General features: G+C 42.2%; 1 protein-coding gene across 1 annotated transcript in view; it reads left to right on the top strand.

Moving 5' to 3' along the window:
• The window catches only part of UVRAG (UV radiation resistance associated), a 64,423-nt gene that overhangs the window by 872 nt on the left and 47,446 nt on the right, over positions 1-16,105 (top strand). The window contains exons 2-3 of the mRNA XM_072398628.1: positions 12,004-12,121; positions 13,935-13,969. Coding sequence (XP_072254729.1) covers positions 12,004-12,121; positions 13,935-13,969 — 153 coding nt within the window. The remainder of the gene's footprint in view (positions 1-12,003; positions 12,122-13,934; positions 13,970-16,105) is intronic.

The following is a 16,105-nucleotide window of genomic DNA, read 5'->3' as shown; positions in this document are numbered from 1 at the left end:
CGCCTGCTGCCCCCGGGCGCTGTGGGTAAGGCGCCTGCTGCCCCCGGACGCTGTGGGTAAGGCGCCTGCTGCCCCCGGGCGCTGTGGGTAAGGCGGCTGCTGCCCCCGAGCAAAGTGGGTAAGGCGGCTGCTGCCCCCGGGCACTGTGGGTAAGGTGCCTGCCGCCCCCGGGCACTGTGGGTAATGGTATTGCCATCATTGGATACTGTGGGTAATGTGCCTGCCGCCCCTGGGCACTGTGGGTAATATTATTGCTATCATTAGGCACTGTGGGTAATGTGCCTGCTGCTCCTGGGCATTGTGGGTGTTTTCTGTTAGGGGTAGTTGAGGGAAACTTGCCCCTGGTCTCTGGACATTGTGGGCAGTATTCATGCTTTTATCAGGCATTATGGGTAGTCAGCCCCGGTGTCCCCAGACATTGTAGTGGATGATGGATGATGATGGGGGGGGTAGTATGAGCAGATGATGAGGGTAATAAGCTGATCTCTGGCCTAGCTGTTTCCTGCAGAGGGTCACTGTGGTCTGACACGGCAGTTCTGGGTATTTCTCATTGTTGATTCTCCTCTATTTCCTGATTACATAACGAGTTCCCCAGAATTTCCTTCCCATGGAACATAATTGTCTCCTCCGTCCTTCCCCTCTACACATTTCTATTTGTTGCAGATGTTACATGGCAGTAAAGCGTGCAGTGCAGTCTCCTCTGACTCTATGATGGGCACGATGGCTTCAGGTCCATTGAACAAGCTGGTACCATGCTGGCATCGTATCTGTGATCGGGTTGTCCCCCTGACCGAGATCTTACTTGTAGGAATTACATCAAGCAGTGACATATGCTGCATAACATCCATGGTTCTTCTCTCCCCAAACCTGCATCAGAAGCCCTATTCCCCGTCTGACTTCATGGTCACATGACCTTTTTGCCTCCAATCTCCGAGATCTTTCTGCTATATTGAGCAACAAAGAATTTAAAAATTGGAGGCGCTAGGTTTCATAACAGAGATCAGTTAGCAAAATCTGTTCTATTACTTTTTTTTTTAATTATTTATAGATATTTGATCTGCAGTTGACCACCTTTTGACCTGATCCAAACAGGTTTTGCATTCCCATAGAATTGCATGGGACTACAGTGCTCAACCCAGAAATTTTTTTAAGCCGGGTGGGAAGAAATTGTAGGTGGGTGGCAGCCCCTTTATTGTGACCAAACTCTTAAGTAACAACCCAAAAACAGCGGGGTGGGTGCTGAAAAGTGCCGGGTGGTACGCCCAGCTAAAAGGGCTTGGGGAGAACCCTGGACTACAAAACCCAAATTCCTCTACATGCAGGGCGTGTCCAAAAATGTACAAACTTATTTGGAATTTATTACTTTTAAATCTGGTTATTTTATACTTACCACTTGCTGGAAGATTTAGGCCCTCAGGATTTTTTGTCTGCCCTCATACCTGTGCAGTCCATCGCAGTCCATTATTTTGCATGGGCTGCCAATGCAAAAGGAGCATCAGAACTCTCTGCATGTGCCTTGCAATGTGCTGCTCCACGTCCTATGTTATTGTAAAATGTGTTTACAAAGCACAGAATTCCGGCCCTGGTGCTGATTCCGTACCCATTGTAGGAAGCTTCCTGATTTATAGAACTAAAGTTCCACTTTTGCAAAAATTGCAAACAAGGCAAGGGATTAAAGAGGAACTATACTCAAAAGTCCCCCAAAACAAAAAAAATACACTTACCTTCAGTCCCCTAGCGCAGTCGATCGGTTCTGAGGTGTCTTCCATCGGGTCCTGCGTCGTCCCGGCATCTGTCTTCGTGCCTTTGGGCGCTGCCATCTTTGCCCCTTCTTCCGGGTTCCTCTTACTATGTTACTATGGCTCTGCGCTCCCATTCATTCTCGATCGCCTAGAGTAGGGGTCGGCAAGGTATTATGGCCACTAGGCCATTTATGGGGTGGAAATCCATATGTATTGCAGAGGAGAGGGGTTTCCCTTCAGAGAGCCTTCCCTATTTACGGTGCCAGCGGAAGTATCAACACCGGCCGCGGTAAATAGTGGAGCCACTGCAGGGGAGCGGCACCAGGGCTCGGGCTCCCGTAGTTCCTATTGCTATAGGAAAGGTTGGAGGTTGCTGACCCCTGGATTAGAGGATTGGGTGGTGGTGCTGTACCCTTGTGCAGTGGGTGTTTTTTAATGGGTGTTGCAGAATTGGACTTTACGCACACGAACTAAATGCAGTTAATGAGGCTTCAAAGGATCACAGACCATTTTTTTTTTTAAATGCTTTCAAGTCGCCTTTCAAAAGGTCTGCTGAGTCAGTTAAGATGAATCTTTAGAATTTGTTACCTTTGTAATTTGGCACTTTCACATTTATGTGCAAATGTAACAACAAAAGCCTTGCACAGCTGTCTGATGAATGAATGAGCTGTGTACACATACAGCCGTCCTCTTCAATGGAGAAGGGAAGGAGGAGAATGAGTGAAGAGATTGTTACTTATCGCCTGTTCATGAATCTGCCATGGCATAATGATTATTAATGTTGGGGTACTGCTACATTATCAGTACACATATCGGACACCCCCGATACGAACATGACCGTTCTGTGACTTATTTCTGATGTGTGTGTATATACAGGTAGTCCCTGGGTTAAAGACATCCGACATACTCCTAGATATGAATGGGTTTCCCTGCTCGCTTGTGTGCAGGATGGAGGCTTGATGGGGGGCGGTTTGCATGACTTGCAGAAAAAATCTTTTGCTAAACACAGCTGAGGTTGTAAGTGATCCTAGCGGGGTGAGCTCTTTCTGCAGCCTCTTGTAACTCTATAATGACGAAGACAAACTTTGCAGTTGTTTCTTTTTGCATATTAAAGCACAGCTTGCTCCAGAAGTTAATTAATGTCTAGGCTCCATAAAGTATTTTTTTTTTCTTTTGCTTTGTTTGTGATTAACCCACAGTAAGGATTTTATACAGTAACTGATACCACACTGCCTAAAAATATGGTGAGACAAACATCTGTCCAAATTGCATTTATTAAAATAATGTTGCTGTTCCGACTTACATGCCAATTCAGCTTCAGAACAATCCTACGGTCCCAATCTCGTATGTAACTCACGGACTACCTGTATGTGTAATGAAACTACCAGCACCAATATCTAACACTGGGTCCAGACACGAAGCTGTGCATGACATGGAATCTTAAATCTTTTTATTTTTTCGGACGTGCAAGATTTATCAGCACTGCAGTTTCCTCGGCAATCATTCCTGATAACAGATCATCTCTTCTGTATTAAACATTAAATTTGCAGTAATGTCTTTTGATTTTTCTGCCAGCTGAATGACTCAGACTGAAGTTATGTGTGCAGGCCTTTATCAGAATCCATGCCTTCCATAACAATTGCAGTTCTTTCCTATAGAACCACAGCTGTGTGTTGTTGTGATGCTGCAGATTGGTTCAGCTGGTCATATTGTTCAGGCAATGACTGGTACTGTTTGTATGGCCCGTGTGTTTACTCCATGCAGCCTCAATCAGCGTGGGTGAAAGCTTTGGTCTACGGCGTGTTTCTGTTGTTGCTGTTACTAGATCTATCTGGGGCACCATGCTGCTGACTGTACATCTCCCTCTTGTACCTATTGCCAGCGACGCTAGCATTACAAGCTATACAATGAATAATGTATCGCCTCCCTGAGCTGTCTGTATTTTGCTCTCACAATGCTCTGGTGGTTTAACATTTTGTCTAATAATGTTGTACACAAAATATTAATGTTTCCTAATACCTTGCTGATGAAGAAATAAAATATCAAAGTTACATAGTAGGTTAGGTTGAAAAAAGACATAAGTCACCCACTAGGGAAATAAACATATCCCAGATATAAAACCCTATAAGACATAGTTGGTCCAGAGGAAGGCAAAAAAAAACTCCTGGTACAACTTGCTTTGACAGGGAAAATAAATTCCTTCCTGATTCCATAAGACAATTGGATGTTCTCTTGATCAGCAGTCTCTGTTATCTTTACTTACTAAAGCCTTAATCCCCAGTTATATTCTGTGCTTTTAGAAATCATTCAGCTTTTTCTTAAAGCAATCTATAGAAGTTGCTGAAACTACTTCCTGAGGGAGCCGATTCCACATTTTCACAGACCTTACATTGAAGATCTGCATATTCCAGATGTGGTCTGACCAATGCTTTGTACAGGGGCAGGATTATGTCTTGAAGTTGCAATTTTGTATCCTTTGTCAGCCTGATACTTTAATCACTGTACAAACGCTGGTTAGTTTCCAGTCGCATTTAGGCGTAAAAGGCTGCGTGTAATGAAAATGCACCTCAAATGTGACACGCAGAGAAATGCAACACAATTCAATAAAAGTCAGTCTCAACCTTTAGACCTGACATCTGTATATACTAAAGTGAAAGCTGCTGACCTGCGTCTGAGTTTCATTTTGAATGGTATGCAGGTAAACTCCAATGTGTGTGTGTGAAGCTCTTCATTTGTTCTTGTGGACGATCTGGAATCTGGATTTTGCAACTTTGAGGTTGCTGTGGTTCCTATTTAGTTATGCAACTTTTGTGTTTTGTAAATCCCCAGCATCTGTTTTGTGAAATGTACTATAGCGGTTAGTTTTAATGTCTTAAAGCGTATCTAAAATTAAGAAATTTCACTTTGCATAAAAGGGTAGACAACCCTTTTATGTGAAGTAAAAATTTTTTTTTTTTATTGCAGCACTCCTTTGAAAAAACAAAAAAAACAAATAGGTGCAGCACCGCCACTAATTCTCGATCACCTAGGCCAGGGGTTGGCAAACTCCTGCCTTTAGGCCAGATAGGCATAGCCGGTATTTTTTTTCTGGCCTAACGCCACCTGTCCGATCCGGCCGGCAGCCTGCGGCATGCGGCTCTTAAACCCCTTCTTGATGTGGTTTCCCTGTTTAGCGTGGCCGACGTTTACCCCTCCGCTGCCGGGGTAAATAGTGAATGCCCCCCGAAGGGAAATCCATCTCCTTTGTATGCATTGCGAAGGAGATGGATTTCTCTTCAGGGGGCGTTCCTGGTGGGGAGCGGAACCATTAGGGCAGGACTTGGGAGAGAAACTGGCCTAGTGTGCTCCTGCCCACCCCTGAAATAGCCTAGTGGCCACAAAAGTTTGCCTACCTCTGACCTAGGCAATCGAGAATAAATGGGAGCGCAAAGCCTCCCGGGATACCTACATCCCGGGAGGCTCGGGTGCTTCTTCTGCGCATGCTTGAGCATCGCAGGCATGCGCAGAAGAAGCCTTTTAGTGAAAAAATAAAAAAATTGCATTATTATTATTATTATTATTATTATTAATACACAGTGAGATCGTCAAGTTTTTTTTTTCATCCTACTTCACCCGATCTCACGCCTGGGTCAGGTGACATAGTGACAAATGGCGCCGGCTCGGGGACGGATGCTGGGACGACACAGGACCCGACGGAAGTCACCTCCAGATGGATCCGACTGCTCTGTGCTATTGAAGGTAAAGGTATTTTTTTGCTTTATGCAGTTTTCAGTTTAGTTCCTCTTTAACTTTATATGACCCCACTGTAAAATTATCTTTTGGTAGATAAGTGCGCGTTAATACAAAGTACTTGTATGGGATGGCTGCCATCCCTTGGCCAGGTAAACAATGCACATACACCTGGCTGTCCACAGGACCGAAAAGAAAACCTAATTCCTTGTTCCACACTAGACTACCTTCCTCCATTGTTTCTTGGTCCAGTTCTGGCACTTATACCCACTGTCGGGGCTTTTGGTGGAGGACGGGATTAATGCGGGCACATTGACAGGTCTGCCGGTATGCAGCAAGCTGCAATGCACTAGTTGTTCAAGTCTTTCTTTCATGGCCAGCAGTAGGCTTTTCATTGCTTTCTTTTTAAACAATTGTCTATACAAATCTGTATTTTTATATTACTCAAACATATTTGTATCCTTTAACCAGTCAATGGGACTGCAAAATAACATAATGCTCTGTATGCCAAATGCTGAGATCTTTTGGAAAGAGCAGGGAAGGGTTAGAACCGCGTTCCTCAACCTTTTTATCCCTGAGGATCCCTGAAAAAAATTTCCAGGTTTTGAGGAACTACTGCTTGGTACTCGGTGGCTGATTTATGTATTTTCTATCTTTCTCTTTTCTTTTCTTTACTGTCTTTCGCTTTTTTTCATTATCCTTTGGTTGCCGAAAAGGCGTATTTGTATTCCTATTTTTTCTAAATGGTAAACCGGATTTATGTATGCTTTTTATTTGCTGTATTGTTTACTATATATAATATCCTTTAATAAAGAAATATTGAAATAAAAGTTCTTCTCTGGGATCGGGTCAGACATGCCACCACACACATTGGATAAGATTTTTTGACCCAAATATCTAACCACCCCAGTTATCTAGCTGGCTGTGTGGCAACAAATCTTTATGGGAGACCACAAGCTTATTTCAGTTGCATTGGAGATACTTTGCATTGTTTTTTTATTATTATTTGAGATCTTTGAGCTTTTGTTCCCACATAGAAAAGTACAGAATTTTAGATTGTAAACCGTGTATTAAACGTATTGTTTTTTTTACTATACCCTTACAAATGTTTTTTTTTTCCCAAATTGGTTTGCAAAATGCCAATTCTACCGGAAATCTTGTCAACTGATCATTTTTTGTGGCCCCTACGGTACACCCTTCCCCTGTGGTACACGGCCATCAGTTATACTGTTCCCAGCTAACTATGAGGACCGCACAACCCCTACCCTCAATGCCAGTGGCCCTCAACCAGGATTCATCCAGAGGTTGCTACGAGTTCCTTTGAGCAGTTTTGACCTCCTAGGTCATTATAAGTGACAGCAATTATCTTTTTGGCTATCTGTAAGGGTGACATTCTTCTAAATGGCCAGAATGAGACATTTTTCCTGTTGCCCACCATGCAAATGTACTGTATATATGAAAGGGTTATCTACAGACCTGAATGTTCTTCTGCTGCATCTCTTTGAATTTCCCTTCACTGGCTTCCATTTCTCCTTAAAAACAAATTCAAGCTCCTGTGCTTTGCTTTCAAATCCCTCCAAAGTTCTTGACCCACTTACCTTTCTGACCTGGTAAAAAAATACTCCCCCAGCCGCTCTCTTCGCTCCTCCATTGACCTACTAATGACTTTCTCATCACATGCGTGGCTCCAAGACTTTTCTAGAGCTGCCCCGATTCTCTGGAATGGTCTTCCTCGTCCTAATCAGCTTGCTTCTACTTTCTCATTCAAAAGATTACTCAAAACCCAACGCTTCAACCTCACCTACCTGTCTTCTCTGGTACTTGAAACCATCACTACTTCCCCCTCTTATTGTGTGTTAATTCCTCCACCTCCTAGATTGTAAGCTCTTCTGGGCAGGGTCCTCTCCTCTTGGGTCACTGTCTGTATCTGGTTGTCATTTGCAACCCCTATTTAATGTACAGCGCTGCGTAATATGTTGGCGCTATATAAATCCTGTTTAATAATAATAAAAAGGGGTTCCCTAATGTTAAAAAGGCAGAGAAATGCTGATCTATGCTTGCAATAGAGGACATTTCCCTACTCTCGTTCTGTGATGACAGCAATGCTTCTCTATAGACATAGCATGACGAGTGAGCGTTGTCACCCTACGACAGGAAGTTTGTCTCTGGTTGGATCATCCTGCGTGGTCCTGGGATATTTTTGCAGAAAACAAACCAGCCACAAAGTTTATCCAGTTATTAAATTTGCTAAAAACATTCAAACTCTAAAGAGAATTCTAACTGTTTTGAATTTTGGAACTAATTTCGGGTGTTTCCCTACCTGTAACATTCCTGCGTCATAGACCATTGTTTGTGCAGCATGGAAAACTTGCAGTCAGCCTGTAGCAAATGCCAATTTTCTGCAAATGTTTTTCTTCAGTCCAAGTTTTCCTATTTACCCGCAGATTGTGGTCTAGTTGCCATGCTTCTTGTTCTGTTATGTTTGTGCTTTATTTTGTTTTTTTTTGCTTGGGAACTTGAAAATGACAACTTTACAGAAAAACTACCCCTTTCTTTCTCCCAGTTCATAAATAAAAAATTGCTAGAAATTCACATGAAAGGTTTGTTTTGCCAAAATCCTAATTTTTTATTAGTTTTTAACTGATATGAAACACCAGTTGTGTGTTTTCATTAGAAGGCTGCATGCCTTTAGTAAAGTTTTAGACCGATTTCTCAGCAATATCTATAGCTACAGAGGTTATTGCTGGTTATCTGATCCAGTAAATGCCTCCAAACTCATTGCACAGCTCTTCATCCTGCACCAATGTTCTCATTATTAAACAATATTTGTATAGCACTAACATTATGCAGCACTGTACAATAAAAAGGGGTTGCAAATGACAGACGAATACAGACAGTGACACAGGACGAAAGAGAGGACCCTGCCCCGAAGAGCTTACAGTCTAAGAGGTGGGGGAAGAAGCATACAATAGGGAGGGGGGATATAATGATCCCAAACATACTGCTAAGGCAATATGCAAGTTTCTCAAAGCTTCTTGAATTGCCAGGTCAGTCATCTGATTTAAATGCAATTAGAACATGTCATCCATATGCTGAGGAAACTTAAAGTGAAACTAAGTGAAAAAATAAGGAATCATCCAGATGGTTATTGCAGAAAGGAACATGTGATATCCCTTCTGCAATAACATGTCTTACCTGCCTGTTCGCACCAGGGTAATGCAAATAACTGAGCTGTGTAACGTCGGTTTTGGTTGCCAGGGAAGCCTGGCAATCTCTTCTTCCATTGCATGTGCTGGGAACACCTGCACAGTTGTTACATCACCCTGGCAGGGCCAGTCAAGATGGCAGGAGAAGAAATGAAGATGGCGTCTTGTGATGGAACATGGATAGGTTAGTTATACATGGCTTCCACTTTAAAGGCAGTGTTCAACTGAGAAATTTTTTAAGCCGGGAGGTAAGAAATTGTAGCAGGTGGCGGCCTCTGTATTGTGCCCCAACTCTTCAGTAACTACCCATAAACGGCCGGGTGGGTACTGAAAAGTGCCGGGTGGTGGCACTGGGGAGAACACTTAAAGGGCCCTGGAACAAGCAGTTGATGGTGGAGTGCAGAAAGGTTTTGTAGGGGACTGGCAGAACGTTTCCAGAGGAGATACTCTGCTCTTGGTGCAGTGTTCTCCCCGGCCTCTTTTAGCTGGGCGCACCACCCGGCATTTTTCAGGAACCACCCGGCTGTTTTTGTGTGGTTGCTGAAAAGTTGGGTCACAATACAGGGGCTGCTACCTGTCTACAGCTTCTTCCCCCCAATTCTGGGGAGATTACTAGGGCACTGTATGTGTTTACCACAAAATTTGTAAATCTACTCACAGAATATCACTTTAGTGGTGCCCATTTAAAATCCTCATTCTCTTCTTTTTTTTTTTTTTTTTTTGGAGTTCCTGTTATTACTTTGAAAAATTTCAATAAAGACTAATTGAACTATTAACTAAAAAAATCCTCTCATCACAATATAGGCAAAAGTCTTTGAGTTTTGGTTAGTATCCAGGTTGTGTACTCGGTATCTCATTACTGAAAATCCGGTTAGACTACGCCTCTTTGCTTTCTTTTAACAGGGTACCGCTAACAATCCTTCACTTTGTTCAGTATCGCATGACATAAATCTAACCCAGATCACATGTTCCTGATTAACTTCAGCTATGTGATGAGTCTGTGTGGGAATGCCCCTGGGAAGGTTATTCTGATAACTCGGGGCACATGACCATTGCTGGCTTCGGGATATATTGTGCTGTATACCTGATTTTCATGGATATACTACGGATCGCACATACTGAAAATAAGGGATGAATTCTTAAACTATCCCAACTTTCTTTGGTGGGGGGAAAAGGACGCCTCGCCTGTCCTGCAGGAGGGTTTGCTTTTAGGTCACATGTCTGAATGTCCCAGGGCAGGATCAAATGACTGGCTGTGGACAAAAGCTTTCTGATCAGAATGGTCAGGCATGCAATGAAAACATCTCTGCAATCTTCCTCATTCAAGGGTCAGGTGTTGCTCACTTCAGCCTTCATGTGACCATCATGGTATGTTGTTTAACAACTTTTTCCTTGGCAATGGAATCAGTTTAGTATTTCTTCACCAGGGTTTTCCCAGAGGATGCTTAGGGATTCCTTAAGCAATATGGACCTTTGAGGTCAGTTTCCATCAATGTGACATCAATATTTTTTTATTTTTGGCTATCTGTAAGGGTGATATTCTCCCCACTGGCCAGCAATGTAAGATGTATTCTTCCCACTGACCACCACACTAATGTACTGTGTGCTGTGGGTATAATAATTATAGAAGGGGTTCCCTGAAGGACCTGAAAGGTATTTGAAGAGTTCACAGATTTTAAGAAGGTCAAGAAAGTCAGAAATAGATTAACCAGTACCAACCTGCAAAGAGTGCAGTGTTCTCTCCAGCTCCTTTTATCTGGGCGGCCCACCCGGTACTTTTTTAGTAACCACCCGGCTCGGTTTCGTGGTTACTGATGAGCTGGGTCACAATACAGGGGTCACCAGCCTACAGTTTCTTCCCATCCAGTTAAAAAAAAATTCTGGGTTTAACATTGGAGTGCTTTCAGTGTGAACAATATAGTTGTAGAATGGATCTTCCAAGTACTTGCCTTGCTTCAGGAATTAATGCAGATAGGTACGGTAACTCTTGCAAAAGCTGCATGTTATCTGAACTCAGTCTGTAAATTAGTAAAGAATAAAAAAGAAAACCTCTTGAGAGCTTTATCTGCTTAAATCTTATAATAAATAAGTCAGATTTTGGTGTATTGATAGGCATGAATGACCATTTCTTTTTCTCTTATTTTCTTTAAGTTTGGGTGTACATCTGCAGCAGGTTGCTGCTATCTTCTCCTGTAAAGGATCGACCATCTTGACTTAAACGTGGTGGCAGCGTTCTTTTTTTCTTTTAGATTTTTGCTTTCACCTACTGATGTTTTTTTGTCCTGGGGCAAGGGTAGGCAAACTCCGGCCTTTAGGCCAGATACGACCTAGCCAGTAGTCTGTTCTGGCCTAGCGGCCCCCTGGTCGATCCGGTCTAATCCCGGCTGGCAGGGGTCATCAACCCACAGCACCGGAGCCGCATGCGGCTCTTGAGCATCCTTGTTATGCCTCCCTTCCCTATTTACCGTGGCCGGTGTTAACACTTCCACTGCCGGGGTAGTGGGACATTCCCTCTCCTCTGTATGCATTGCAGAGGAGAGGGATTTCCCTTCAGGGGCGTTCCTAGTGGGGGCGGAGCCATCTGCGCAGGAGACGAGAGAGAGTCCGGCCTAGTGTGCCTAAAATGGCCTAGTAGCCAAAAAAGTTTGCTGACCCCTGCCCTAGAGAAACAACTTTGTCCGAGTCTGTATCTATGAATGAGTAGGAAAGATTTGCCTCCTTAGTATGTTAGGACTACAGAAACCCCCCTCTTCTACATAACCAGGGGATGTTTGGTAACAAATGGTAATATGTCATTTTTTTCTTTTAGAAAAAAATTTGGATGCGCCTTGTTAAAGCAGCACTAAACCCGGAGGATACTCCTCTATTCTTGTTCTTTTGTGGGCGCCGTTATCTTCTCCCTTAATTTCTTCCACATCCCAAACTTCAGATATCTCTATTGGTGCATTCAGTCCTCGCACCTGCAAGGGAAGCTGGGATTGCCAGGTATTCCTGACAACAAACATTGAGCTATGCATGCACAGTTTAGTGAAGTTTGACACCTGGGCGTCAATCAGGCAGGTAAGAACAGTTATTGCAAAAGGGACATCCCTTGTCTGCATCCCCTTCTGCAGTACAGACCTGCCTGATGTCAAATGTACATTATAAATGAATAATAAGTTTGTATTATGCATATGTCACCATTATACTGTTGAGACATAAACATTCATCTAGGCTTTTTCCAGTATCCAATATCCTAATAATTATCTGTTCTCTTTTCTGCCTACTACTATATTTTCAGTATGTTTAATATTCTGACTGATTTACTAATCTTTTGACCTTTTTAGAGACGTCTACGGCACCTGCGGAGTATTGCAGCAAGGAACATCGTCAGCAAGAACGGCTACCGACTGTTGGATACGTACTTCACCCTGCACTTGTGCAATGACTCAAAAATTTACAGAGGTATATAACCCGATTATTTCTAAGACTGGTTAATTGGGAAATAACTGCAGAAGGTCACTCCTCTTTTGTATCTCATTCAGCATCTGGTTTATATATTATACTCTCAATGATAAAATGCTAGTCATGAACAGATCGTTGGGTGAAGACCATAGACTGGTCATCTTTAAGTTGTTCCTCAAAGACTTGTATGGTATGTCTCAATATCATTGCCGGGGTTTTGTAATACAGTAAAACTTCAGTGTAGGGTTTTTATATAGTTCCACATAATTTACACCTAAGGTTTATTCCAGTAAAAAAATTATTTAGTTAAAGTTTGACACGGTGCTCTTACAGAATGCATATAGAAATGCTAATTACGTCCAATAATCTATCTACCTTTTTATCTGAAATTTTCATAAGTAATTTACGTGCCTAGGTACCTCCTTGCTCTTTTTCTGCAATATGAGGTTGTTGAGAATTTTTCCTTTGACTGCTAATTTAAAATTATTTGGAATGAGATTTGGTAATGTCACTGTTTTCTTGCTGGAGAGTAAGATGTACCTGTGGTTCTTTTGACTATTGCTCTTGATTTTTGAATATTCACCTAGCAGTCATTAGAGGATTAACAATGACATACAAAAGTAAAGCCTTGTGTAGCAAGAGGAAATATATGATGCCATATTTGAGATTAAAGGGCCCGGATAGGGCTATGTATAATTGTATTATGGCAGAATTGCAGCTTTTTATTTGGGATCTAGACCCTGAGTGTCCTGGAAGAAATGGCTGGGCCAGGTACTTCTCCCTTTGTGGGAGAATTTGTGGGATTTTTTTTTTATCATGCGGTTAAGGACATTGATCCCCTGCAAGGTAAAATTCTGGATTTTGCTGTGTTTTTAATTTTTTTTTTTTTTTTTTTTGCAAATATTGGTGGAGCAAAGTGCCCTGAAATTGAATTTAAAGTCTGAAGTACCTCTCTGCAACGAGTGCATTTGATGCCAATCTCCCACACGTGATAATACCGATATAGCTGCCTCCACACAGAGACATGGTTATGTAGCTCCGGCAGGCTAATTACCACAGTACCCAGTGATAACCCACACAAACATGGGAGAACATATAAACTTCTCACAGATAATGCTCTGGCTACGATTGTGCAAAACAAGGCATGCAGGCTTCTTGCAGCTAAAAGGATCAGAATTTCCTTTTTACTCTAGTTCCATGCAGCCAGTAACCAGACTTAAGCTGCGTACACACTTCCAATTTTTATCGTTCAAAATGAACGACGAACGATCGATTGGGCAAAAATTGTTCATAAAAAAAGTAACCAACGACGCCGACGAACGAGGAAAGTCGTTGGAAATGAACGACCGGACCGGCGGATCGGATTGGACGACGATCGTTGACCATCGTTCGTGTGTACGATCGTTCATTGATCGTCCATGGTCTGAGCATGCGTGATGAACGAACGTTCCTGCGGTGCACGTAACTTCCTGTATCGTTCAAACGATCGCATCTATTGTGTGTACAATATCTACGAACGATCGTGTCGTTATCTGTATGTGCAGGATCGGTGCTATACGATCGTTCGCAGATATCGTGCAGGATCGTTCGTTTACCAACGATAATAATTGGAAGTGTGTACGTAGCTTTAACGTATATGTGGTATAAGTTTGTGGGCAGCACGTATGAAAGTATGGGATGGGGTAACATGGAAAGGATTCTAATGGCAGCAACTTTGCTTTGTCGATGGCTTTGTACTGTTTTTTTAAATACACTTTTGCATGCGCACTGCATACTTCTTCCCTTTGTAACCAAATGTTTCTGTGTCTTCCAGAATTTTACAAGAGCGAGGTTGTTAAGGACTCCTTGGTAAGATAATCATTTTACTCTTTGTTTTATAAATTATTTTAATTTTAACATCTAACCTCTAAAACAGCTTTCTCATTCTTTTTACTGGAGAAACACTTGAATTAAGTTTTTAACTCATGAGGAACACCTGTTATATATTATCATATTTACCGCTCATGGTAAATTACTCTGAACATTGTATTGTAGATAATGTTAAGACACCCGGAGCAGAACATTTATTATCCTTTAATAATCCTAATACAAAAATACTAATGTCTAATAAATGGACAATACAAATGTTGCTGTTGCCTACTGGTGGTCACTGTTCACGTGACCCCTTATGTTATGTTAGTAGAAAATTACCCCCTTTACATTTGTCGTCATTGTAGGTGTGGTACAAATTTGCCATTGCTCAAGGAATCTCTGGTAGAACCCTGTTTGAAAAAGCCTACTCCAGAATAATTGATAGTGCTAGAATTTGTAGAATGTTAATGGATATTTAAAGAGTAGATACAAATGTAACATTTTGCTATTTAGCAGACCTTAAATATTATGTCTGCTTTTTTTTTCCTATGCCCTTTTCTTTTCTTTTATAAATGTATCTAATTCTGCTAGTAATATATTTCCTAGTCTGGGGTGTCATTAAGTATTTGTCACCCTAGACCAGGAAATGTAATACCTAGAGAACTCCTCCTTCCTTGTAACATAGGGGAAAGCCTCATGTAGTCCACACAGTTAAATAGCAGCAGTGCAGTCCCATTGTTTAATCCATCAGTGATCCTCTTCCCCTCTGACTACCAATAGCAGGGAGAGCTCCTCCCTCTGAGTTGTAGACACGTTGGACTTTTGGTGTTGGAAAGGATCTTTCACGATCCTTTGCAATGACAACAGACTGCACAATGCATGAACGAGCACTGTACATACAGTGCCATTCTGCTGTATAGAGAGGGGAGGGGGAGAACAAGTGAGCAACACCCTGCTGCGCTGTCCCCCCATCACTTGCATTGCGGTTGTTTATCGTACACACGTCAGATGATTTTCAACTGATTATCGCCTCAGGGTTGATATCCGACGAAAATCTGACGTGTATACAGCGGCCGTTCATGGATCCTTCCTGGCAGATTCTCGTCCAACACTAGCCCAGAGGTGATCTTCGGACGAGAATCATCTGACGTGTGTTCGTAGCCCTACATTATGGGTCATAGGTGCATAAAAAAGAAAGCCTCAACTGAGAAAAGAAAGGGAATTCCTGTTCAGTGTTCAATTAATATAATGATAAAACTTAAGTTGTGAATTCTCTAATTTATAATAGATTTGCATTAGATTTGATGTTTATATCCAATCTAAAATTTAATCTAGTAGAAATGTACAGTGTTGTGTAATATGTTGGAGCTATATAAATCCTGTTTATTTATAATAATAATAAAGTCAACCTGCATTAGTGCGAGTCTAGGAAGATGCAACAATGTCACATTAGGACGTATACTCACCGTCCCAGATTGAGAGGACAAGCTCAAACACAATGCTTTGGTATGTTCAGCTTGATTGCTATGACCCAAACTCACTTTTCAAAGAGTCTGTTGTGTGAGGACTTTCCACATACCAGCTGACCTGTACCTTACATAAAGGTTGTACTCTGAGAATAGTCACTTGCATGTAACTAGACATTGTTTGCTTACATTTTAAATCCTTAACTTCAGGCATGAAAATTGCCTGTCCAGATCTCTGTCCTTTACTGTGTGTGGTGAGTCTCCCTCAATCAGAAATATATATGCTTGAAGAGTAACTGTATGTTCCCACTAAAGCTCTGTTATCCTTTGCCCCCTACCAGAACTTAAGAAGTGTAAATAGGAGTTTGTACACGTGCAATAATTGTCGTTGGAAAGGATCTTTCACAATCTTTTCCAATGACAAACGACTGCACGATGCATGAACGAGTGTTGTACAAACAGCCCCGACCTGCTCTATGGAGAGGGAAGGGAGGGGGGGACGACTGAGTGGCACCCCACTGTGCTCTCCCCCCTTAACTTGCATTTGTATTGTTCGTTGGCCATCTTCCATGTACAGTCGTTGGGACGATGGACGACAAGCACTGTACACACGCAAGATTCTTGTCTGATATCGGCACTGAGATGAATATCGAACGAGAACTATTGC

The sequence above is a fragment of the Pyxicephalus adspersus genome, chromosome 1, assembly GCF_032062135.1.
Source record: "Pyxicephalus adspersus chromosome 1, UCB_Pads_2.0, whole genome shotgun sequence".
NCBI classification, from domain to species: Eukaryota; Metazoa; Chordata; class Amphibia; order Anura; family Pyxicephalidae; genus Pyxicephalus; species Pyxicephalus adspersus.
This window is presented reverse-complemented; position numbering and strand designations above follow the sequence as displayed.